This window comes from Dromiciops gliroides, chromosome 4 (assembly GCF_019393635.1).
Source record: "Dromiciops gliroides isolate mDroGli1 chromosome 4, mDroGli1.pri, whole genome shotgun sequence".
Taxonomy (NCBI): domain Eukaryota; kingdom Metazoa; phylum Chordata; class Mammalia; order Microbiotheria; family Microbiotheriidae; genus Dromiciops; species Dromiciops gliroides.
This window is the reverse complement of record NC_057864.1, coordinates 172862020-172887303: the sequence shown is the minus strand read 5'-3', so window position 1 is coordinate 172887303 and position 25284 is coordinate 172862020. Positions and strand designations below refer to the sequence as shown.

General features: G+C 39.1%; 2 protein-coding genes across 5 annotated transcripts in view; both read left to right on the top strand.

Moving 5' to 3' along the window:
- Window positions 1-25284, top strand: part of TOM1L1 (target of myb1 like 1 membrane trafficking protein) — a 54699-nt gene that overhangs the window by 23898 nt on the left and 5517 nt on the right. For all 3 annotated transcript variants that reach the window (XM_044003982.1, XM_044003983.1, XM_044003981.1), the window contains 5 exons: window positions 6964-7080; window positions 15062-15195; window positions 18058-18118; window positions 18663-18786; window positions 21437-21536. In XM_044003982.1, coding sequence (XP_043859917.1) covers window positions 6964-7080; window positions 15062-15195; window positions 18058-18118; window positions 18663-18786; window positions 21437-21536 — 536 coding nt within the window. The remainder of the gene's footprint in view (window positions 1-6963; window positions 7081-15061; window positions 15196-18057; window positions 18119-18662; window positions 18787-21436; window positions 21537-25284) is intronic.
- On the top strand, window positions 2768-3703 carry LOC122755478 (L-lactate dehydrogenase A chain-like). Of its 2 annotated transcripts, XM_044003985.1 has the most exons (2): window positions 2867-3012; window positions 3187-3703. In XM_044003985.1, the coding sequence occupies exons 1-2, from the start codon at window positions 2867-2869 to the stop codon at window positions 3701-3703; spliced, it is 663 nt and encodes a 220-aa protein (XP_043859920.1). The 2 variants fall into 2 exon arrangements, with proteins under 2 accessions (XP_043859919.1, XP_043859920.1); XM_044003984.1 differs by having other exon boundaries at window positions 2768-3703.

The window sequence follows — 25284 nt, the reverse complement described above, 5'->3', positions numbered from 1 at the left end:
CCTGAAAGCACCAAGTCTGTGAATAGCAAGAGAGCATGGGATAACCACAGGCTGTGACTAGAATAATTATCTGGCTTGTTCTGGGGCCACATTCCTTCTGGGGCCCTGGGAAAAAAAGGGTGAGCTATACACAAGTCATGAATACTGCTTACTTAAGTAACCCAATTAATTATCAACTAGCATTAGGCCAAGAAAAATGGCTTTCTTTTCTGCTGTGAAACTTGGCTTTTAGAAATCTCCTCTTTTCTTTTCTTTATGAATCAATGGCCTTTTTCCTCTGACATATCCTTTAGTTGTTCCTGTAATAGTACGGTACGTCCTAAACCTCCCCCTTGCTCCAGGTCAAATCCTTCCTCCTCCCTTCTTTTCTAAGTTCATTATGTTAGGCTGGGAAAAAGACAACAGCTGTAACAATTGTTTCAAGAACTGTCATCCTACAGGCTAATTTTTATATTTTCTAAAGATAAAATTTCAGTGCTGTAGTTATATGAGCCTGCCTTGTATTTTCATGGAATGTTAGAACTACAGGGGGCCTTAGAGAATATTTCTGACTGGTATATTATTTCAGGTGAATAATCTCTGTTTTTTCTGCATTTCTAGAAATTACCTCATGGGGAACATTATTATACCAGAAATCTAGAGCAGGAATGGATTAGAGCTCATCTAATCCAGGGGTTCTTATCCTTTTTTATATCATAGACCCCTTTGTTAGTTTGATGAAGCCTGTGGACCCCTTCTCAGAATAATGTTTTTAAATGCATAAAACAAAATACATAGTTTGTAAAGGAAACCAATTATGTTGAAATACAATTATAAAAATATTACCGAAAGAAATAAGTTTGTAGAGCCCAGGCCAAGAACCCCTCATTAGCTTCCATTTGTTCAATCCTAATTCTTAAGCAATTATTTTCTTCAGAGAGGTTTTCCATTTGGCTTTTCAAGCTGTTCACTTTTTTTTCATGACTTTCGGGCATCACTCTAATTTTTACCTCTACCTCTCTTACTTTATCTTCAAAGTCCTTTTTGAGTGTTTTTTGACCTGAGACCAATTCATATTATTCTTGGAAGCTTTGGAAGTAGGAGGTTTGACTTTGTTATCTTCTTCTAAGGGTGTATTTTGATCTTCCTTGTCACCAAAGAAACTTTCTATGGTCCACATCTTTTTCTGTCTGCTCATTTTGCCAGCATATTTCTTGAATTTTAACTCCTTCTTAAAGTGGAGCACTGCTTCCAGGATGCACTGTCCCAAGCTTCAGGAGGTCCCAGGTGGTACACTTTAAGGAGAGGAAGGTTTTCCGCTATCTTGGCCTGTGCTCTGGTCTGTAAACAACCCCAGGCCTACTTGCTCTTTAACCCTGAAACAAAATTGTAGAGGCCCCTATAATCTCCCCCCAGCCAACCACTAAGCCCTCTCACTAGATCGTGAGCTTGGTTCCAAAAGAAGCAGCTGCTGCAGCTGATTCAGAGGCTTGGGAGGTCTCTTTCTCTGGCGTGGCTAGCCTGGGGCTGGATCTGTGTTGGCTTGACCATGGGGCTGGGCTCCACTCCCACCCTTATGCAACAGACCTTTCCTGCCAACCTTCTAATCTGTTTTTGGCTGGAAAACAAAATCTTACCCCATCCTTTTGTGGGTTTTTCTGTTCCAGGAATTGTTTTATGGCATTATGTGGAGGTTTTTTGGCGTGATCCTGTGGGGAGGTCAGAAAGGTTACTGCCTTTCCTCTGCCATCTTGTTTCCACCCCCTTGAGTTCATAATTGCTGGTAGCTTTAAAGAGAACAGTTATAGAATGTGGGAAGTTAAAAGTCAGACTGCAGAGAATTTAGAAAAGAGTGAGAAGGGAAGTCACCTGTTGTAGATGGCTTTCTTAAGGAGTTTAGCTCTAAAGGGATGATGAGATATGTGATGATAGCTAATGGATAGAGTTTTTGAGGATGGGGGGAACATGGGTGTGTTTGTAGTTAACAGGGAACCAGCCAGTAGAACAAGGAGAGATGGAAAATTATTGAGAGACAGGGGATGGTAGAGAGGACAGTGTTGGGAAAAGCAAATGGATTGGGATCACTTGTGTATGTAGAGGGGTTTGCCTTGGCAAGGAGAGGAACCATGTAAGAGAGGGATAAAGGAGAAGATAATGGAGGAAGGCATCTGAGTGATGTGAAATAAGGAAGAGGGGAGAAGAAGGATCTCTCAGTGAATGCCTTTTTTTTTCCCCCAGTGAAATTTGAGACTAGGCTCTTATCTGGGAGAGTAAGGGAAGGAGAAGGATTATAGTTTTGAAGATTGATGAAGAGGTTTAGAAAACCTGCAGTGGTTTAGTGGGATGGTGAATCAATTAGGTAAGTTCAAAAAGATTGCCTTGCTGCTGTGAGGGCCCAGATGAGATTATATAACAAATTTGTAGTGGACCTATTTAACATAGTTGTTTTGTGGCTTTCTCTAGTTCAGTTAAACTGAATGATAACAGGAGAGACGATGATAAATGGTGGGCATAATCCAAGCTGGTGTTTGGCAGGTTATGATCAGCAATAGGATAAGAGAATAGGGGAGAGAGCTAGAATAGACCTGAACTGGTTCATCAAGAGGTCAGGATGGGAAAAGGATGAAAATGTAGCCTGGGCAGGTAGATAGCTTGGGAATGAACTTAAAGGATAGAAGTATTAGAGATCACTTTGAAAAAAGATTATGGGTGTGAGTCTGTGAGCAGCAGTCTCACATCTAACTCAGAACTCCTCACAGCCTAACCAGCAACCTAGATTTCCCCCAAAATGGCAACTACTGTCAAGGATCAGCTGATTCTGAATATCCTAAAGGAAGACCAGGTTCCCCAAAACAAGATCACTGTTCTTGGGGTTGGTGCAGTTGGCATGGCATGTGCCATCAGGATCTTAATGAAGGATTTGGCTGATGAACTTGCCCTAGCTGATGTCATAGAAGACAAACTAAAGGGAGAGATGATGGATCTCCAACATGGCAGCCTTTTCCTCAAAACACCAAAGATTGTTTCTGGCAAAGACTATAGTGTGACTGCAAACTCAAAGTTGGTTGTTGTTACCACTGGGGCATGTCAAGAGGAGGGAGAAAGTCATCTTAATTTGGTCCAGTGTAATGTGAATATCTTTAAATTTATCATTCCCAATATTGTTAAATACAGCCCTAATTGCAAGCTGCTTATTATTTCCAATCCGGTGGATATTTTGAGATATGTGGCCTGGAAGCTAAGTGGCTTTCCTAAAAACCGTATTACTGGAAATGGTTACAATCTGGATTCTGCCCATTTTCATTACCTAATGGAGGAGAGACTTGGTGTCCATTCTTCAAGTTGTCATGGACAGGTCCTTGGGGAACATAGAGACTCAAGTGTTCTTGTATGGAGTGGTATGAATGTTGCTGGTGTATCTCTGAAGAATCTTTATCCTGCTTTGGGAACTGATGCTCATTCAGAGAATTGGAAAGAAGTTCATAAACAGGTGGCTGAAAGTGCTTATGAGGTGATCAAGCTGAAGGGCTATACTTCCTGGGCCAGTGGATTGTCTGTGGCAGATCTGGCAGAAAGCATCATGAAGAATCTTAGGAGAGTGCATCCAATTTCCACCATGATTAAGGACCTATATGGCTTTAATGAAGACGTCTTTCTTAGTGACCCCTGTGTCTTAGGGCAAAATGGCATTTCAGATGTGGTGAAGGTAACCCTGAATCCATAGGAGGAGTCCCATTTAAAGAAGAGTGCAGGGGCAGCTAGGTGGCACAGTGGATAGAGCACCAGCCCTGGAGTCAGGAGTACCTGAGTTCAAATCCGGCTTCAGACACTTAACACTTACTAGCTGTGTGACCCTGGGCAAGTCACTTAACCCCAATTGCCTCACTAAAAAAAAAAAGAAAAAAAGAAGAGTGCAGGTACTCTTTGGGGAATCCAGAAGGAACTGCAATTTTAAAGTCTTTTAATGTGCTGCCACTTTACTGTCTAGAGAACATGACAGTGGTTAAGGGATTAGGTATGATGGGCTTTTCATGTAAATCAAATCTTTCCTCTGATTAGTGACACCAGAAATATAAAACCTATGAACACACTCTTATGAAACATAGAAATGGGGGAATAATACAGTGTGGCTATTTGTTTTAAAATACTTTTTGAGCTCTTCCAGGAAGGCTTTTTGTTCTTGAGACCAATTCAACTTCCCTCTTGAGGCTTCACATGTAGGCAATGTTTAGAGTATTGTCCTCATATGAGTTTGTGTTTGCCTCTTCCCTTTCAATACAGAAGCTCTCAAAGGTGAGAGCTCTTTTTTGCTTCTTACTCATAGTGCAGCTCATTTATTTATTTATCTATCTATCTATCTATTCATTTATTTATTCATTCATTCATTCATTCATTTATATATATATATATATATAAGTTGAGGTCTGCTCTGGGGGCACCAGGGTCCCTGTTTTGAGCTTCTTGTGCTGGGGTTTAGGGGCTGTGTCACCGCTTTTTACACTGAGGCCCCTATGGTGTGTGGATTTCCCCCGCCCTGGACTTCCTGTCTGAGCGCACTAGGGTCAGTGGGCCTAGTCGCACATATCCTGTGCGTGACCCTCCAGCTGGCAACCTGCCCCATCAGCTGGTACAGGTGGGTTTCGCCACTCTCCTGCTGCGCCACCAGATTTTTGAGCCAGGCTCCAGGGGCCTCAGTTGCTCAGCTGTGGCCCACAGCTTCCTGCTGACTTGCCCCAACCCCCTTGGCTCTGTATTGCCACCCTGCGCTGCACCTCCCTTTTGCCCAAGTCAGACCAACCTTTCCTGAAGTCTTCTAAATTACCTCTGGTTGGAAGACTGTGTCTCTCTGTCTCTTTGCAGGTTCTGTAGTTTCAGAATCCATCCAGAGGCTTGAGGGAACAGAAGGAGAGCTCAGGGAACTTGCTGATTCCTCTCCACCATCTTGGCTCTGCCCCCATGTGGCTATTTGTTAAACCCTGTTTGTCTAGTGATGCTGGATATGACTTGTACAGTCTTGAAGTAGTTGCTGTTAAGCAGGGCTAGCATTGCCCCCCCGCAACTCCACCCCCCAGGTATATAACTGCCTGCCTTGTAGGTGCTATAGGTTCTAGTAGGTCCAGAAGACAACATTCCTGGACATGAAACACCATACAGTAGTAAAACTTTGTTGATGCATTAATTACCTTTGTGTTCCCTGCTATTAGGGCTCTCCAGCATGGCCCCACGTATCACTTTTCCAGAGGACCTGATTTTGTCTACTCAGATAGATAGATAGATAGATAGATAGATATGGAGAGAGATAATCAATAGCTGTAAATGTCCATATTATATAAAAAAATCTATGTACAAAGATGCAACCAATTCCTCAAGTGTCATACTAACCAAAATACTGAATAAAGAAATAACTGATAGAAAAGAAAAAGAAGATTGTGATCAGATAATTTCAGAGTTCATGAACATGGAAGTGGAACACTTGTGGGTTATGATAAGATCAAGGATGATAGCACCTCTGTGTCTAGATGAGATGGTGAGAAATGAGTAAAATGAGGAACTTGGAGTTTATTTTTTTGAGGGCTGAAGTTGAGAAGGAGAGAAAGATGGTAAACTGGGGACCAAATTCATTGAGGAAGGAACAGAGTGTCCTGGATGTCAATGGATCCCAATTACCAGAATCTTGATTGGGTGACAAAATGGATTGCATGTTGGAGTTTATTTTTTTGAGGGCTGAAGTTGAGAAGGAGAGAAAGATGGTAAACTGGGGACCAAATTCATTGAGGAAGGAACAGAGTGTCCTGGATGTCAATGGATCCCAATTACCAGAATCTTGATTGGGTGACAAAATGGATTGCATGAACTACAAAAGGAGGAGAGGCTACTAAGTGATAGTGGCCAAGAGAATGTCTGCAAGTGGCTATGGCTAGCAAGGGAAATAGCATTTATCAAGTGTTTGCCACATTCCAGGAACTGTGCTAAGCATTAGAGAGATCAAAATAAGTGATTAAAATAGTCTCTATTCTTAAGGAGCTTACATTCCAATAAGGGAAGACAAATACATAAAGCTAAAGTTGGAAAGGTAGGGGAACAGATAAGAGGAGTCTATGCATAGGAGCATGGTATGGTTGTGAACAGAAAGTGGAGTGGTGAGCTCAAGACTAGGGAAAGATGAGGTGAAAGCTTACAGCCAAGTGTCACAGGGATAGGAGGTCACGATCTGGGTTATACAAGGAGAAAACTAGATATGGCATAAATATGATCAAAAATTAGATGTAGATGTATGTATATGTGCATATATGTCTGTGTGTATATGTGTGTGTGCATATGACAAGTATGTATGTATACATGTGTGTATGTGATCATGTATATATGTACAGAGTGTCCCAAGAGTCTTGGTCCAGTTTTAAGATTTGAAATCTTAACCCTGAATGAAGATTTTTGGATGGGGAGGGGGAAGAGGGAGTGGTAGAGATAGAGACAGAGATTTTATATGTATGTGGAAATGTTTTGTGATTTCTGGAAAATGTGACTCTCTGGCCATCTGTTTCACTTTTTAAATTTGATTGATCTTTTGTTTTTCCCTTCATTTCTAAATATATGCCTTTCTTCTCCCCTCCCCAGCAAACTGTAGCAAAGAATAGAAAAAGAAGAGGAAGGAAAAAACAGTTCTGAATCTTACACCATAGGCAGCATTCCATACCCAAAGCCCCCCACTTCATCAAAGAAGGGAGCCACATTTCTCCCATTTCCTGGGACCAGCTTGGCTTTTATAATCACCTAGAATTCAAGTTTTAGTTTTTATATTTTTCACTGACATTGTCACAGTCATTGTGTTTATAATTTTCCTGGTACTTCACTTTGCATCAGTTCATCTAAGTCTATTCGAAGTTTTACCAAAGCAGTTCATATGAGAGTACATGTCCCTAAAAGGCAGGAAATGATTTCTCTGTTCTCTAAGCATCACCCTTACTCATTTATTTCTCTCAACAGATTGCAAAATTGCACAGTGAAGTGGATATGGTGAAAATGAATGTGAAAGTAATGTCAGCCATATTGATGGAGAATACACCTGGATCAGAAAATCAGGAAGATATGGAACTCTTAGAGGTATGGCTGGTGTTGAGATTGATTTTCTGTCAAATTTGGGTTCTAAAATTCTTCCCTAAAGTCAGTCTTGGACATGGGAGAGACATTGCAGGCATCTATTATGGGTGCTATCTCTTCTTTTCTGTCATAGCCAGGAGGAGAAATGGGTCAAAAGTTTTAAAAGTTATATACAGAGCAGTCAAAAATGATGACAATTGAGAAAAGGCCATAAGATTTGTTAAAGAAGAGAGGGAGCTGGGCCAGCTAGATGGCGCAGTGGATAGAGCACTGGCCTTAGATTCAGGAGGACCTGAGTTCAAATCTGACCTTGGATCCTTGACACTTGCTACCTGTGTGACCCTGGGCAAGTCACTTAACCCTCATTGCCCCGCAAAAAAAAAAAAAGAAAGAAAAAACAAAACAAAGAGAGGGAGCTGTTTGAGTGTGAGGGGTGAGGTCTGGAGCCAGATTGCAAAGGGTTGAGAAGTGAGTGTGAGAACAGGAAGTGGGGGCAGTGAGAGTAAGCAGATTTTTTCTAGGAGTTTGGCTGAGAAAAGGAGTACAGGTATAGGATGATAGTTGTGGGGAGGGGAAGAACTGATGACATCAAACGAGGTTTTCTTTAAGAGTAGGAGAAACCTGAGTATTCTCATAATTAGCAGGGAAAGAATCAGTAGATAGAAATTGAAGATTGCAGGGAGAAAGCAGTGATTCCTGAAGCAGTTTGCTGGAAAGGATGAAATTAAGAGTGCATATAGAGGGGTTGGACTTGGTGAAGAGAAGGGTCATTTCTTTATTAGGGATTGAATTAAAAGAGGAGAGAATTAGAAATGATGTTGAGGGATTTTGATAAGTTTTTCGGTCGTTTCAGTTGTTTCTGACCCTTTACGACCCCATTTGGGGTTTTCCTGGAAATAGACTTGCCATTTCCTTCTTCACCTCATTTTCCAGATGAGGAAACTGAGGCAAACAGGGTTGAGTGACTTGCCCAGGGTCACACAGCTAGTGTGACCAGATCTGAGGCCAGATTTGAACTCAAGAAAATGAATCTTCCTGACTCCAGATTAGGCATTCTATTCACTGTGCTACCTAGCTGCTCCATGAGTAGAGGGCAATGTTCTATACTATAGTACTATAATGTCAAGATACTGAAAGGAAGAAAGTGAGGCCAGAGCAGGAATGATGGGCTGGGAGAGTACATAGGAACAGAGAGATTTGAGGTCATGGTGCAGATGAAGAATAGATTTAGGAAGAGTGAAGCATAAGGAGAGGTAGAATGATATGAGATTATGATCAGTGAAAGGAATTTCAAAATTCCTAATCCTGGAAGAAGAACATTTTCAGGTGATGCAGGATCAAGGTTGAGGCCATCCCTGTGTTGTGGCTGTGGTTGAATGAAGGACTAGGTCATATATGTTGAAATCCTCTGGTATAATGGCAAGGGTTGGGATGGGGAAGAATATTGTGAGCCAGATATTGAACTTAAGAAAAGATATAGAATGACTTGGAGGCTAGTAGATAAGTCCTACCAGGATCTAGATTAGGTGATATATTTAGATTGAATGAACTTCACATGAATTGAGGGTATTGCGAGGATCAAATGAGATAAAATGCTTTGCAAACCTTGAGGTAATATATAAAAGGATGTTGTTGTTTATTATTATTACTGAGAGGCAACTTGGCGTTAAGTCTTAGAGTTGAGAAGACCTTACTTCAAATCCTGTTTCTGATCTGTGCTAGCCATGTAACCATGTAATCACTTAGACTCAGTGTTCTTTGCCACTGGTGTCAAACAATTGTAGAAACACATCTATGTTATTGACTTAGAAAACCAAAAAATAACATTATCTTTGTTGTATTATATTTTTATTTATTTTGTCAAACACTTCAAAATTATATTTTAATCTGATTCAGGCCCTGAGTTTAAAAACTTTGATCTAGGCGACTTTCTGAATCTATAAGTTACAAAGAAGGTGGCTACCTGCATTGATGAACTCCTTATCCAGGAGTTCCCTTAATTCCAGTCTCTATCCCCATTATTATTATTATTATTATTGCTATTAATATTGTACCTGATAACCCTTTTCTGAAAGTGCTCTAGCTTGCAAATAGAGTCAGAAGACAGTATAAATTGTGTCAGAAACCATACACAATTCAGGGGCAGCTATTCCCTCTATGAAGAGGGTTGTGAAATGATATCTCCTTACTTTGTGAAATGATACTCCAATATCATTTATTTTCTATACCACTCATGGTACAGCATAGCACAGTACACAAAATGCTTGGCTTGGTATCAAGACCTAGACTGAAATCTTACCATATACACTGAGTATCTGTGTGACCAAGAGTAAATTACTCATTCCTTTTCGATCCTCAGGAAACTCATTAAGACTTATCTAGTAAAATATTGACAGGCTGTGACTGTGCTTTATTGGAGGGAGTTCCCACACTATGAGGAAATCACAGATCATTAAGATATTGATGATTTATTGTCTAACATTATTGTTTACCTTTTTATGAATCCAACTTTGGAGTCCAAGGTTGTGAGTTCAAATTCTGATACTGCTACTTATGAGCTGTTTAACCTTGAAGAGTTACCTTCCGTTTTTTTGCCTTTAGTTTCCTTCTGTATAAAATGAGAAGGTTGAACTAGATAGTCTTTAAAGTATCTTCCAGCCCCAAATCTATGATCTTGTGATCTCAACTCTCAAAATGGATTATAAGCTTCTTGAGAGTAGCAAGTATATCTTATATTTCTTTATATTCATCACACCACCTAGCTTAGCACCTTTCATATAGCAGGTACTGAATAGAGAATGAAGAAAGAGAACAGGAGTTTGGGAGATATTGAAGATAAAATGATTTAAAATAAGGCATCAAGATTATTTATTTTGGGGGAAAGAGAACTAATAGGGAAACTGAAATGCAAAGAGTGAATATGGCTGATAATGAAGAAACATGAAAAGAAGGTAGTCAGGAACTACCTTCTAATTTGGAAGGTTGTCAAAGTTACACATAGGTCATAATAATAATAGTTCATGTTTTTGTAGTGATTTAGGATTTACAAAGGGCTTTCTTCACCACCCTGTAACGTAGGTCACAGTAAGAATTATCATGCCCATTTTTCAGATGAGGAAACTGAGATGCAGAGAATTTAGGTGACTTGTCCACAGTAACACAGTGAGGAATCAGGACTAAAAAAAACAATTCTATTGACTCCAAATCTACTCTTGTTGACAGGATGAATTAACTTTTGCAACCAGACACAGAATGGTTGGTTAGAGATTCTCTCCAGGTCTCTTACAGATCCAAGATTCTATCCTTATAAATCGTACTGTAGGAATTTCAGTAGCAGGGGCGAGAAGAAGAGGAGAGACATATGTTTACCCAGGTTCTTTGTATGACCTGATTAATATGCAGTAAGATGTTAAACTGTCATTCTTTTCTCCATGTTTTTCAACTTTTCTTCCTATTTAAACTTTTCTGGGGAGCCCAGGTTAGTACCTTTTTTCTTATGCCTCTGAATTGTACCCATGAGGTTGAATGTGGGAGGATGATGATTAAAATTAGGTCTGTCTCCCAAGCTCTAGTGACCTTTGAAGGAGTGAAGGCCTTCTGATCATCAGAATATAATCCTCTTAATGAGCTACTTTTCTCTTTCATTATAAACTTTTGAGCTGGTTGTTAAATTCACTATAGCCTAAAAGCTGTCTTTGTTTCAACACAATACAAAGTGAGGGTCTTTTAGGGGAACACTGATTGACGTATGCACAAGCAGCTGTTAGCCTGGGTCTTTGAGAGCTTGAATCAAACCCTTCTCATTCCCCTTGAACTACCAAGACTGATAGAGTGCCAAGCTGTGGGAAACTTTTGACCTGCCTTTTTCGCCCACATTACTTGATCTAGTCTAGGTTGCTAGTGGCCTGGCCCTCCTTTGAGATAGACATCAATGGCAGAGATCAAAATGGGCTAGATTTTGAAGGGGTTTTTAAAATTCCCATTCCAAGTCTTGCTGTGTGTTATAGAGGACCTTTCATATTCTACATTTGGGTTGTCTTTTGGAGGGATGGGGAAAGTGAGCAACATATGGGCAGAAGTCATTGATATTGGTTCCAAATTCATTTCAAATTCATGTCTCCTGTTTTGTCCTAGACTTCTTACAGTAATTGTATCTCCTTGATCTTGACACTATTGAGCGGGGCTGTCAGCACACCAGTTAGGATTGATTTCTAGGGTTTTCTCTGAACAGGAACAAAGAGAAAAATTCCTTTACATTGAAGGATTTCTTTTGGATTTCTTCCCCAGCCTACCCTTGATGTAAAAAACTTGACTTTGCAGAGAATCAGAAACAGATTTAATGCTGAAACCCAGAAGTTTCAATGAACCAATAGGGATGTCTCTGTAGGCAAAGTGGTAATTGAATGAGACCCTAAATTTCCTCTGGAAAGGGACCTTAGAGGTCAACCTAGTCTAATCTTCATTTTTCAGATGAGGAGACTGAGGCTCAGTGAAGCAAAGTGACTTCCCTAAGATCACAGAAGTAGCAAGTTGAAGAATCAGGATTCGAAACTAGAACCTAGATCTAGATCAGAATCTAGATCCAGCATTTTTCTTACTACTGCTTTGTATGCAAGTTTTTCTCTGAATTCTACATCTCTCTCATTTCTTAGAATATAGTGGCATATTAAATATTCATATGCTCAGTCTGTTAGCCATTCCCGAATTCGTTGATTCCTGTTTTATTAACAGCTTTTTGCAACTACAAAAAGTTTTGAGATAAATATTTTTGTATATTTGGAATTTTTTTCCCCTGCCTTTTACCTTCTTTTACCTGCCTGTGTTAACAAGTTGTAAGGTCTAAAATTCTAGCTGTGATGTCTAAAATCTAATGAGTGGTTGCCTTAAGTCAGAAACTTTAGCAAGAGTTTAGCCTTTTAAGTATTTATTAAAGTGTATCAGAAGTTAGTGAAGAGAGAGAGAGGAAAACAGATTCCTTATAGCATGGAAAATCCTAACTTAGATCTATTTGGTATAGCCAGTGAGAAAAAAACCTTCCTTTTCTAGCAGCCTACGTGAAGTCTCCCACCACGCCAAAGTCCAGAACCGAAAAGACCTTGCTTCCCCGCGGCTTCTCCCAGAAGCCCCCTGTCAAACTGGAAGCAGGGCTGTCCACACACACAGCTCTAAGCTAATTGGCTGGTAGCACTGAATGACACAACCCACAGGTGGTAGACATGACTTCCTGATGCCAATCTGACCTTCAAAACCCCAGAAAGGTCACTTCTGGACGCTTAGTTACATGGCTTCTTTTCAGGTCAGAGCTCACAATGTCCCTCCCAGCAGGGGGAATCATTCTAATTCTTACAAAGTCCATACATTTTAGTGACTTTGGGGGGATATAATTGTTTTCCCTAAGGGTTCAGTCAATTCATATCTCCACCATCAGTGCTTCCATGTTCCAGTCTTCTCCCAGATTCTGTAACATTTATCACTTTCCTCTTTTGTTATCTTTGCAAATCTGATAGGTGTGAAATGAAGCTTCAGAGTTGCTTTAATTTATGTTTCTCTTATTAACGATTTGGAGCATTCTTTCATTTGGTTGTTAATAGCATTCATTTCTTATAACATTTATTATAGATGTTATCTGCAAATATCTTTTCCAGTTAATTGATCTTCAGATATTAGTTGCATTGCTTTTGTTCATGCAAAAGCTTTTCAATTTTAATTGAAATTTTGAAATTGGCCATTTTATTTTCTATGATCATTCCCTCTTCTTTGTTTAATTAAGAATTCTCCCTCTGACCATAGTTGTGCAAGGTACCTCCTTTAAATTTAGATAGATAAATAAATAGATAGATAGATATCTTATCTGTGTGTATTCATTCTCACCATGACCTTTAGTGTTTTTAGCTATCTCTACTCTCCCACTTGATCACCCCTGATCTGCCTACACTTCCTCCTTTTCTACTTATCACCCTTTAGTAAAATAATTCTACATTATCTTTGAATATCAAATCCCATGTTTTCTCTGACAGACCATAATCCTAGATTCTATCATCTGTCTCCTCTGCTTGTTCACATTCTACCAAATGCATTGGAAGGAAGTAATATAACCAGCTGATCTGGTCCCACTACAAATCTGTTAGCTAATCTCATCTCACCCTTCACTTCAGTAGTCTTTTTATTGCTTTATGAGTCTGTTAATCTGTCCTTGATGTGACTGTTCCAAACTTCCTTTCTCCCCAAAACTCACACAGCTCCCTCTCCTGTCACCCTTTTGTCTGAGGACCTCACTTCATTATTTACTGAGAAAATAAGCCATCCATTGTGACCATACACTCCATCCCATCTCCATACACAGCTCACCTCCACAATCATCCTCTTTTTTTGAGTCTCTATTTCCTTCCCTGCTATCTACAAACACTACCAAGGCTCCACCATCTTTAAAAATCTTCAGTAGACCCTATCAGCTACTCAAGTTATCATTCTATATCACTCCTCTCTCAGCTGAACTTCTTGAAAAGATTATCTACACTGATATTTTAAACTTCTTCCACAAAATATTTCTTACACTGCTCCTTAGTCTTTATCATGAATTTAGGAGAATTGGAGAAGTTATTGAACCCATTTTTAAAAATTAACTGAACAGGAAGTAGATAATGTTTCTTATAATTTAAGTAACATATATTGAGATACTATTCCTCATTTTCTGATGTTTATTTTCTTCTTTCTGCCTTAGCATCTGTCTATTAGGATACCTTGCTATGGTGGGTATCTAATATTTTATCTTAAATATGGCAATCAGAGAAAGAAACAGATGAAGTTGAGCATTTAACCTACAACTTTATAATTAAAACATAAATAATTAGACCGAGTTCTGGAAAGAAGACTAAATTATATTGCAATATAGGTGGTGTGACATATGTAATTATTGTAATGTATTTATTACATACATATTGATAAATGCCTACTTGAAGGAAAAAAAAAAACTTAATACTCATTGCCTCTACTTTCTGTCTTCTCACTTCTAAACCATTTGCAATCTGGCTTCTGAACTCATCATTCAACAATAACAGCTCTCTCCAGTGTTATCAGTGATCCTTCAGTTAAAAAAAAAAATCTGTTGGCCTCCCTGACCTCTCTATAGTAATCAACCGATCAATACTTATTAAGTGCTTATTATGTTCCGCTCACTTTGCTAAGCACCAAAGATACAAAAGCAAAGAATGAAATCATCCCTGTTCACAAGAAGCTTACATTCTGATGGAGAAACAAGTCTACCTAGAAATACATAGGAACAAATAGTAATTACTTAATACTATTGACTACGGCCTGGTCTTAGAATCCCCTCTCCTTTCTTTGGTAAGTAGGGGCTTTTTGCTCAGGGTTTACCCAGGGTCCATTCACTCTTAAATCACATATCTGACCATTGTTGTTCCTCTGGTCATGAAGCTACAGTGGCTTTTCTTGTCTCTGATGAAATACAAAGTCCTCAGCCTGACATTTAAAGCCCTGTACAATCTAAGTTCTAGCCTTCATTTCCAGACTTACTTCAAATTATTCCCTCTCACACATTCTATATTCCAGTTAAACTGGCCACCTGTTTGTTCCCTGATATCAGCATTCCATGTTTTGTATAGTCTCTCCTTTATCCCTGGAATACAATAATTACCTCTGCTACTTAGCATTCTTAGGCTCCTTCAAGACTCACCTCAGAAAACTTTAAATTATTGCCTTGGTCTTAGGACTCTCTCCCTTCCCAAATTACCTTGTTTTTACTTATCTGTAGCCATGTTGTTTCCTCTAGTAGAACATTGGCTTCCTGGGGACAGGGAATGTTTTTCATTGTTTTTCTTTGTATTACCTAGTGCCTGACAATGCTTTGCATAGAGTTGGGACTTCATACATTGTTTCCTTTTTTGACATAAATGTGTTTCTAGTTGTCCTTCATAAACTTACTTAGAGCATACTCCTGACTTAGATTTTCTCTTTTTCTGGATAGAAATTGTATAAGACTGGTAGGGACATGCAAATCAGGCTCATGGACCTGCTGGAGGTGGTAGAGAATGAGGATATAACAATGGAGCTCATTCAAGTGAATATGGATTTGAATCAAGCCCTCCTTGGATATGAGAGGTGTGTATGAGTCAGGTTGTCTTCCTCTATTCGGCTTTACCTCAGTCACGCAGCCCTACTAGGCAAAGGGTTCGGTGCTGGGTCTTCCAAGGAAGGTACATGAAGAAGAAGAAAATGGGTACCCTTAGGAAGCTCCCAGCTTAATGAAGAAAGGGCATTCCCCTTGCTTTATAGGATCTCCCTGGAGATGCACAACATACACACTAAAAGGTTGAGAATGTTGCAGAAGGCAGTTTTACATTTATGCATCAGTCAATGAACAAGTATTCATTAAGTGCCTACTGTTTGTCAGATGTGCTAGACAATGGGGATACAAAGACCAAACAATAAAATAAAGTAAATTCCCAGTCTGAAGGAGTCTAGGTGCTATCAAGGTAGTGTGGGGTGTGTGTGTGTGTGTGTGTGTGTGTGTGTGTGTGTGTGTGTGTGTGTGTGTGTGAGAGAGAGAGAGATAGAGAGAGAATGAATGAATGAATTTAGGTGAGTTGCCCACAGTTTCACAGCCAAACCAGATCTGACTCTAAGTCTGGTGGTATTCTTGGCAGGATAAATTATCTTTTGCAGCCAGGCCTAGAAAGGTGGGCTAGAGATTCTCTCCAGGTCTCTTCTGGCTCCAAGATTCCATCCTTCCAAATTGCCATTTGCTCCCTTTAGGACCTTGGCAAATCACCCCGTTTCTCTGGTTCAAAGCTAGGATGATAGTGGTACCTACCTTCCAGGGTGAGGTGAGGACCAAATGAGATAATATGTGCCAAGGACCCAATGGAATATATGGCACTTATCAAAAGACTTGGTACCTCTCTTCCCTATCAGCCAGCCTTTTACAGAGAGTTTTTAAGTTCACTCTAGCATTAATGACATAGGTTGTTAAGGGAGAGGTGAAGGAAATAAGCATTTTTAAGTGCTACTATATGCCAGCCACTGTGCTAAGTGCTTTACAAATAGTATCTCATTTGATCCCCACAACAACCCTGGGAGGTAAGTACTATTATTATCTCTGTTTTACAGATGGGAAAACTGAGGCAGCCAGGATAAGTGACATGCCCAGGGTCTAGGAAGTGTCTCATGCAGGATTTAAACTGAGGTCTTCCTGACTCCAGACCCAGCTCTCTATCCACTGTGCCACCTCTAAATAGAGCTGGAAGGGACCTTAAAGTTTAAGTCTAGTCTTTGCCCTCTCCCCCATTTTTACAGATAGGAAAACCGGTCCAGAGAAATTGGGTGACTTGCCAAGGTCACACAGGTAGGAGGTCTTAGATCAAGCTCACATTGTTGTGACAGCTGGGATCTGAACCTAAATTGAGCCTCTAATTCCAAATGAAGCATACTTTCCATTGTAAAGAAGTAGGAATCCCCTTACTATCTTGGTTTTACCAAGATACTTAACCTGAATGACATGCATTCCTGGTATGGAGCACATGTCTCAAGGAGCAAATCTTTGTTGATGGAGAGGTAACTAAGAAAAATTCTATGATTTTTCCACTCAGGCCTGCTTCCAAGTTTTGTCTTGGAGAATTCCATTGTGTTTTGTAATAACTACCAGGAGCTTTCCTTTTAGATGTGTGTGTGTGTGTGTGTGTGTGTGTGTGTGTGTGTGTGTGTGTGTGTTCATTTAGACTTAACTTTTATCTTTATTATTTTATTATTTTTTTTAATTTTTTTATTTTTTGGTGAGGCAGTTGGGGTTAAGTGACTTGCTCAGGGTCACACAGCTAGTAAGTGTTAAGTGTCTGAGGCCGGATTTGAACTCAGGTCCTCCTGATTCCAGGGCTGGTGCTCTATCCACTGCGCCCCTAGCTGCCAGCATGGGCTGGCACATGCCACAACTTTTAACTTTAGAGGTAGAGAGCCAACCTCAGAGTCAAGAAGAAATGGCTTCTCACATATAAGTGGCTACATGACCTTGGGCAAGTCACATAACCTTAAAGTTCTCTAGGCAGCTCTCTAAAACTAAATTGCAGAGGTGCCAACCTGCATTGGTAGAGAGTGTTCTTTATACTAATGAAGTCATAAACCCAGTCCTAATCTCTGTCTCTTAACTTTGTGAGGAAAGGGAACTCAAAGAAACTAGGCTGACACTAGCATTTTACATAAGGGTCTGAGAAAAATTCTTATTTCCCAAGAAAAAGGGCCTTGGGCTGGGGTGGTTCATTGTGACTCTTGGGAAAGGCACATAAATCCAACCAGATAGCAGGCACTTAATAAATACTCAATGTTTAAAATGAATTGCCTTTGGTAGAGGAGGTTTCCCAGTTAGGAGTTACAGATATCAAAGGTATTATCAAACAATAACAAAAAATTCATTTTAGACATTTATTGAGAATTTACAGAGCCAGTGTGGAATGACTGGAGTTTAACCCTTCCCTACCACCTCTGGGCAACTCTCTAAGTAGTAAAATAAAGATGTCCAACTTTATTAGATGATTTCACACTGGGAATTCCCTACCAAGATGAAATCACAGGTCTAGACCCTTGTGCCCCACCCCACCCAGAAAAAACAATTTAAATCCAAATATTTATTGAGACCTTATCTTATCTTATTGAGAGCTGTGGTGCTCTCATTGAAATGTGATCTGCTAATTCATACATAAGGATTCCTGCAGGCCATATTTAAAATGTACTATCCTCCGTGTTTTATTGTCTTTTCATTTATTTTGTTAATATTTCATGATTACATTTTAATCTGGTTCAGATTGCACTCCGTGATGGGCCTCATGTGGCCCATGGACCACAGACACTTCTGCTGTAGAGGGCACATAACAATAATAATTTGCCTTTCTACAGCTCCTTAGTTTAGGCTAACAGTACATAAATTATCATGTTTTCTTTGTAGAATAAGTTTGTCCCTTTTTTTTTTATCAGGTTTTCTCGAAATCAGAAACGATTCCAGGAACAAAATCAGAGCCACAAGGAAGCCCAGAAGGTGAATATTTAGAAATCCTATACACAAATGATTTTTAACATTTTCAGAATGCAGTGAGTGCAGTGGAAAGTATTTGGAGGGTTCAGAGATTTAGGTTCAAATCCATCTTTATTTCATCTGTGTGATCTTGGGTGAGTCACTTAACTTTTTTCCCTTAATCCTCAAGATAAAAGGGGTTGGAGTAAACATTCTCTGAGATCCCTTCCCTTACAAAATAACCTTGGATCCTATGCCATCCAATATTTTCCCTAAGAAGTTTATTACAACCTTAAGGTTACTGTTATGTACTACCAAAGGTAGTACAGAACTTGGGGTTCATTCCGTACTACAAAGAAATCTTTTGCTGTAACCTTCTCAGCTGCTCACAGGAGCATTTATCCTTGCAGGTAATAAAATGTAATTAACATCATAACTTCTTCAAGGGAACACCTTTAAAAAGGGCCCTTTACCAACACCTTTAGGAAACATTTGATACCTGTTTTTGAAGTTGTTATTGTTGTCGTTTTTTAAAATTAAACTTGAATTTTCATTTGTTTGTTTCCAGAATAACTGTGAGCCTTCTGCCCCGTCCTGTGATTTACTTGACTTAAGTCCCGGTCCAAGCTCTCTGACTTCTGGCTTGCCATTGGAAGGAGTCCATGCCATGAGTTCTCAATTTTCTGGCTTAAGTAAATGAATGTTCTGTTTTGTTCAGACCAGTCAAAGAAAAGATTCTGGTTGGGTAGTGCTACCTGAGAAGGAATAAAGTCAAGTGGAGACTCCAATCCTGTCTCAGGAGATCTCTGTTCTTTAACATCTTAAACAAGGGTTTTTAACCTGGGGTCTGTGAACTTAGCCTTTTTTGTTTGTTTGTTTTTATATCTGGATTAAGGAGTCTGTAACACGAAAGAGGTTAGGAACCCCTGATCTAATGGGTAAATCGCCACTAGATGACAATGGGATGTGCCTCTGGATGGAAAAGATAGCCAACAGTATTGGGAATTTTTTGGAAGTGGGGCTGGAGAGAGAGCCTTGGGGTTGGTGAGCTGAATTCTTTAAATTTCCATTCATTTGGCCCCACCCCCATGGTATCTGACAAAATTTGCCAGGCTTTTTTCAGAGTCTGTCCAATGTCATTTCTGATGTGGGATGGAATTTGGGGTCAAATTGATTGTGAGTCGTCCCAAAAGAATTACAAGACTCAGTGACTCAATTTCCCAGTTTTATTGCAATACTGTGGGTGACCACAGGGAGAAAACCAGAATATTGGAACTGTATCTCTCAAATAAGGAAAGGAAAGACAGTTATATTTATAGTATGGATAAATTGATTATCAGTCTCATTATAATAATCTCCACCTTGAGGAGGTACAGGGGAGGGCCTATCCTACTCATTATAATATTCTCCACCTAGGGGTGTTTCAGGGGAGAGTTTATCCTAATTTGGAGTTCCTGGGGGTCCTAAGCCAACCCTGAAGGCGGGTACCTTTTTCAGTGGAGGTGTGTTTTGGGGGTTTACACATCATAAGGTGAATCTGGGGATAAATTTGGCCTTTTCTGCGCATGTCTCTTTCTGATTCCCATGGCTAGTTTCAAAATATAATCATCTTTCATTAGAATTTCTATAGGTTGTCTTTTTCCTTTATTGTTATCTTGACCTGACCCGTTCTGGTCCGTTATGGATGTTGATCACTATGGGTATGAGAACCTAACATAAGTTATCCATTAACTGGGATCTGACTCCCTTTCAATAAGTCATATTCCAATATTTGTCCATCTTGGACAGTATTTTATCACAGAAATGAGTTATTTCTTGCTGTTTTTAGAAGTGCCTAATCCCTTAACATATAGCCTTGCACATAGTAGTCACTCAATAAATGCTGTTTGACAGATTTTAGCTGTACTACAGTATAAGGTTAGGGAATAATTGTATAGGAGGAGGCAAGAAAGAATGTAAGCATTCCAAGTTGATTAGAGAACAAGTCATGATGGACTGTCACAATTAGGAAAGAGAAGAAAATTCTAATAATAGTAATAACAACAAGATTAACAATGATAATAGCTAGCATTTATATAACACCTACCAGGTGTTTTATATATATATATATATATATATATATATACCAGGCACTATGCTAAACACTTTACAAATATCTTATTTGATCTTCACAATCACCCTGGGAGTTAGGAGCTATTATTATCCCCATTTTATTGCTGAGGAAACTGAGCCAGACAAGAGATTAACTGACTTGGTCAGGGTCACAAAACTAGGAAGTATTGGAGGCTAGATTTCAACTCCCTGTCTTCCAGACTCTAGACTCAGCACTCTATCCATTGTACAGCCTCTAGATCACATGCATAGATCCCATCCCACTTTTTTTGTTTGTTTGTTTGTTGGTTGGTTAAGGAATTTGAGGATTTAGAGGGGGGAAAAATGAAGAAAGCTGCTAACATACAGAACAGAAAATGCCTATCTGAAATAATTGTTTTCTCTTATGCCCCAGGGCCTTTCCAGAGCCAAAATACTCCATATAATTGATTTGATTAGCATTTTTTCCAGAAGTTAGCTTTTCTTCTAAGGATCATTGCTCAAACTGGATTCCACTTATATTAAGCAAAAGCTATTTCTTTCCATTCATTATATGTTGCCTCCTTGCTTCTATTGATCAATGGGGCATTAGATGGATCATGAAGGAAAGAAGTTTTTTTGGTGTATGAAGTTTTTAGATGAGAAAAGACATTTCTCCTATGAGGGGCTCAACTTAACCATGTCTCGAGAAGGTGGAATAGACTGTCAGTCAGACACGTTAGATCACCATAGGCTACCAGTAAGACTTTTGTAGTATTCTGTTATTCACAGAGCAGGAAATGTAAGCTCCGTTTGTGAATTTTTTTTTTCAATTTCTGATATATTTTAGCATTGAAATGACCCTATTTTTGTTCTTAGCCAGCAAAAAAAAGTGAAGGTAGAGCTGTCCAGTGGAAAGAATCCTGGTTCTGGAGTTAGAGGAACTGGGTTCAAATCCCACCTTTGATCTCCTTACTCTCTATGTGACATTGAGGAAGTCCCTGAGCTTCTCTGGATCCCATTTGTAAAATGTGGCAGTTGGGCTACAATGGCCTTTGAAGTGTCTTACAGATGTAGATCTGTGAGTCTTTGATCCGAAATACGGTATTTTTTTTAAAAAAGGTTTCCATGGTTTTACACCAAGGTCAGTTTCTAGATACCTGTCTTCAAAGTAGGTATTTTATACTGTGGAAAAGCCATACAAAGGATTGGCTAAAGAAGGACATTCTTGACTAAGCAGTAGGTATGAAATAAGTCCATTTTACCTTTCAGATGTTAGCGTTCCACATGCCACTGATGCCAACCACTCAAATCCTTTCCAGCTTCACTCACAACTGGATTTACTGGCCTCAGAGAATCCAGAAATATCCTTGTAAGTATTATATGAGAATCTGGGAACTGTCAGAAAGCACCCAATGCCTTTGTTATGTATGGTAGGCCAGAAATCGGGAACTTCGTCTGTGTCCTGGATGATTTCTTTCACATCACTTTTCTGACAAGAGGCAGTGTTCTGGCCTGCTTACACCCCATCAGGTATTTTTCCATTGACTTTTGGCTCACTTATGATTTTGATTCAAGATTGTGAAATTCCATGATTTGTATAGCCAAAGTGGGTGAGAACAAGTGACAACCACTATTGAAAAAGGTGGACTTTAGCGGGGAGCAATTTGGATCATGGAGAACACTGTGTGGTTTTGGACTACCAGGTCAAGTGATCTGTCCCACCTTCTTCCTATTGAGCTCTAGGCCTAGCCCAGCTTAGGGGCTATCCATCCACCGAGAACTGGGCAATATTCATTCCTTGTTCACATGGTTTTAACCTGCTTGGTTGAATTGGTCAATTTCTTTTGACTGCCCTTAGATCTCATTAGCAAAGACCCTCTGATATATTAGCGCAGTGAACATATATATGTATGTGAAAGTGGGGGGGGGGGCAGCTAGGTGGCACAGTGAATAAAGCACCGGCCCTGGATTCAGGAATACCTGAGTTCAAATCCAGCCTCAGACACTTGACACTTACTAGCTGTGTGACCCCGGGCAAGTCACTTAACCCCCATTGCCCCACAAAAAAAAAAACAAAAAACAAAGTAAGTATGGGGAGGTTGTCCAGATGTTCTAATTGTGGGTATAGGATTTAATTCTTTGAACCCTACTAGAATAGGGTCTTTGTTATTGAAATCTAAGGGCACTCAAATTGGTCTAGGAAAATTGGCCTATGCATGTATATATTTATATGTGTATGTGTGTGTGTGTATGTATATGTATAGGTATATGTGGGTAGCTAAATGGTCCAGTGGATAGAGTACTGGACTTAGAGTCAGGGGAACCTGAGTTCATATCTGGTCTCAGGGGGCAGCTAGGTGGTGCAGTTGATAGAACACTGGCCCTGGAGTCAGGAGGACCTGAGTTCAAATCCAGCCTCAGACACTTAACACTTACTAGCTGTGTGACCCTAGCCAAGTCACTTAGCCTCACCCCCCCAAAAAAACACAACTGGTCTCAGACACTTACTAGCTGTGTGATCCTGGGTAAGTCATTTGACCCTGTTTGCTTCAGTTTCCTCATTTGTAAAAAATGAGCTGGAAAAGAAAATGGCAAATGACTACCATATCTTTGCCAAGAAAACTTCAAATGGGGTAATAAAGAGTCAGATATAACTAATAACAAAACAACAATATACATATACCTACATACACACACACATGCATTTTTTACTATTTTTTAGCTCCATTTAATTTTGTTCCTCAAGCCTCTCATTATCAATACTCTCTCTGGTTATATTTATCAAGAAATTTTGTATGATATTAATATAGTAATTGTGTGTTAATAGGAAAAATCTTGTTAGAGGAAGGCCTTTCTAAGGATGTATTTTGTACAATCACATCAAATTGTTGGAGGATTGATTTTGGTTTTTTTGGTCATTATCAAACAATTTTTTTTAACACTTTTTAATCAGTTATATAATTGTAAATTATAGGACTTTATATTTCGAGCTAGAAAGGACTTTACAGCTCTGTTAGTCCAACTCTTCTATTTTATATTTAAAGAACTGAAGCCAAGAGAGGTTAAATAACTTGCCCAAAGTCACATACATGTAGTAAGTAGCAGGACTAGGATTTGAACCAAATCCTACAAGTTTTCTACTCTCCCACACTTCCTCTAATAATCATCCACAAAATTGTGCTTCTATCTTTCTGAAACTTTCATCAAGGAGACACTGCATATATGCATAGACCATTCTCATAAAGATTTCATGAAAGTGAGAAAGCCAGCATATGGGCTAGTAATTGATGATCTCTTTTTGATAGCATTTTTTTAGGGGGGTAATTATGTAATTTGTGGTCTTTTTCAAACTTTTGGAAACTCCTTGTCCTAAGAGATCATAAAAAATAAAATTCCTTAACAGTTTCAAAACTGTGTTGCCTTCAGTGCAGATTTCTTCTTGTATGTCCTTAGATCAAGGTATTCTTCTCAAGTTCATTTTGTTGAGTGTTGTTTCTACTTTTTTATATAGCACAGTGGGTTACAAGGCATTAGGGTTCAAATATAATGGTGACTGTAGTCACAGACAATGGGACTAGATTACTATAGAAATATTAGAAGATCTGCTCCATTTCACATCTATTTGTTGTCCTTCCAGTTTAATCTATAAATTCTCTTTAAATGGTATGGACTAGTTGGATCCTCTGCCAAAAGTCTAGAGACTTCTCTTCCCTGCTTTCACATTTTGTGAGATGATATTATTATTTTCCTTAAGTTTTATTGTTTTTTATATCATAATCATTTCTGGATATACCTCTCCCCCTTCCTATGCAATCCTATAAGAAGCTTTCCCTTATAAAGAAAAAAAGCTGGGGCAGCGAGGTAGCACAGTGGGTAGAGCACCGGCCCTGGAGTTAGGAGGACCTGAGTTCAAATCCGGCCTCAGACACTTGACACTTACTTACTAGCTGTGTGACCCTGGGCAAGTCACTTAACCGCAATTGCCTTGCCAAAAAAATTTTTTTTAAATTAAAAAAAAGCTAAGCAAAACAAATAAAATATTCCAAAACCATAAGTCCTAACCTCTTCATTTAAAGAGGGAGATCCATTTTTCTTTCTTGCTCTTCTACAGAGCCAAAATTGGTCATTTTAATTACAAGATTTCTGCTTTGTTTTACTGTATTTGGGGGGGGGTTAATTCTTTTTTTTATTTACCTTGTAGTCATTGTGTGTATCATTTTTCAGGTTCTGCATACTTCACTTTGTATCAGTTCATACAGGTTTTACCATATTTCTCATATTTCCCCTTTTCCTTGTTTCTAAATGGTACAATAACGAATCATTCATAGACCATAATTTACTTAGCCATTCCTCAATCAGTGAATATATATTTTGTTTCCAGTTGTTTGCTACCACAAATAGTACATCTATAAATATTTTCTTATGTACCGGACCTTTCTTTCTTTGACTTAAAGGAAGTCAAAGTATAGTTTCAGTAATTAGATTTTTGGGTCAAATGCACTTAATCTTTTCCTACTTCCTTCTGTTATGTTTCACAAATGAAATTTTTTTCCCCTGAACTAGCATGACAATATTAGTTAACACTAGACAGTCCCAGAAACATCTTGTTACTGTATTCCTCCACTTCCTAAGATAATGAAATAATCTCTGGTGAAGACATTTTTCTGGACTTTTATGGCATCCTTGTTATGGGAACTTGTTTTACACCAGTTAATTTTTCCCAAGAGTTAATGATAAGCAGTTAATGTTTTTACATGTATCCATTTCCCATTTTTTATAATCAGCACAGCTTTTTAAAATAGGCCAAGTTGCAGCCATTTTAGCTGCACTCAGTGTCCACTCATCTTGTGCCTGCATGTTGTGGAAAGAACACTGGTCTTGGATTAAAATCTCACATCTGGCACTTTATTGTATAATCTTGGACATAATCGGTTAGCTCCTCCAAACTTCAGTTTTCTTATCTGGAAATTCTGTGTAAATTTTCATATAGGGTTCTTATGGGAATCAAAGGAGTTCATCTATATAAAATAGTTTGTGCATCTTAAAGCACTAAATTAATGTTAGCTATTATTATCTTTCTAACCTTACTAGTCATTGATTTTAGTACACACAACAGG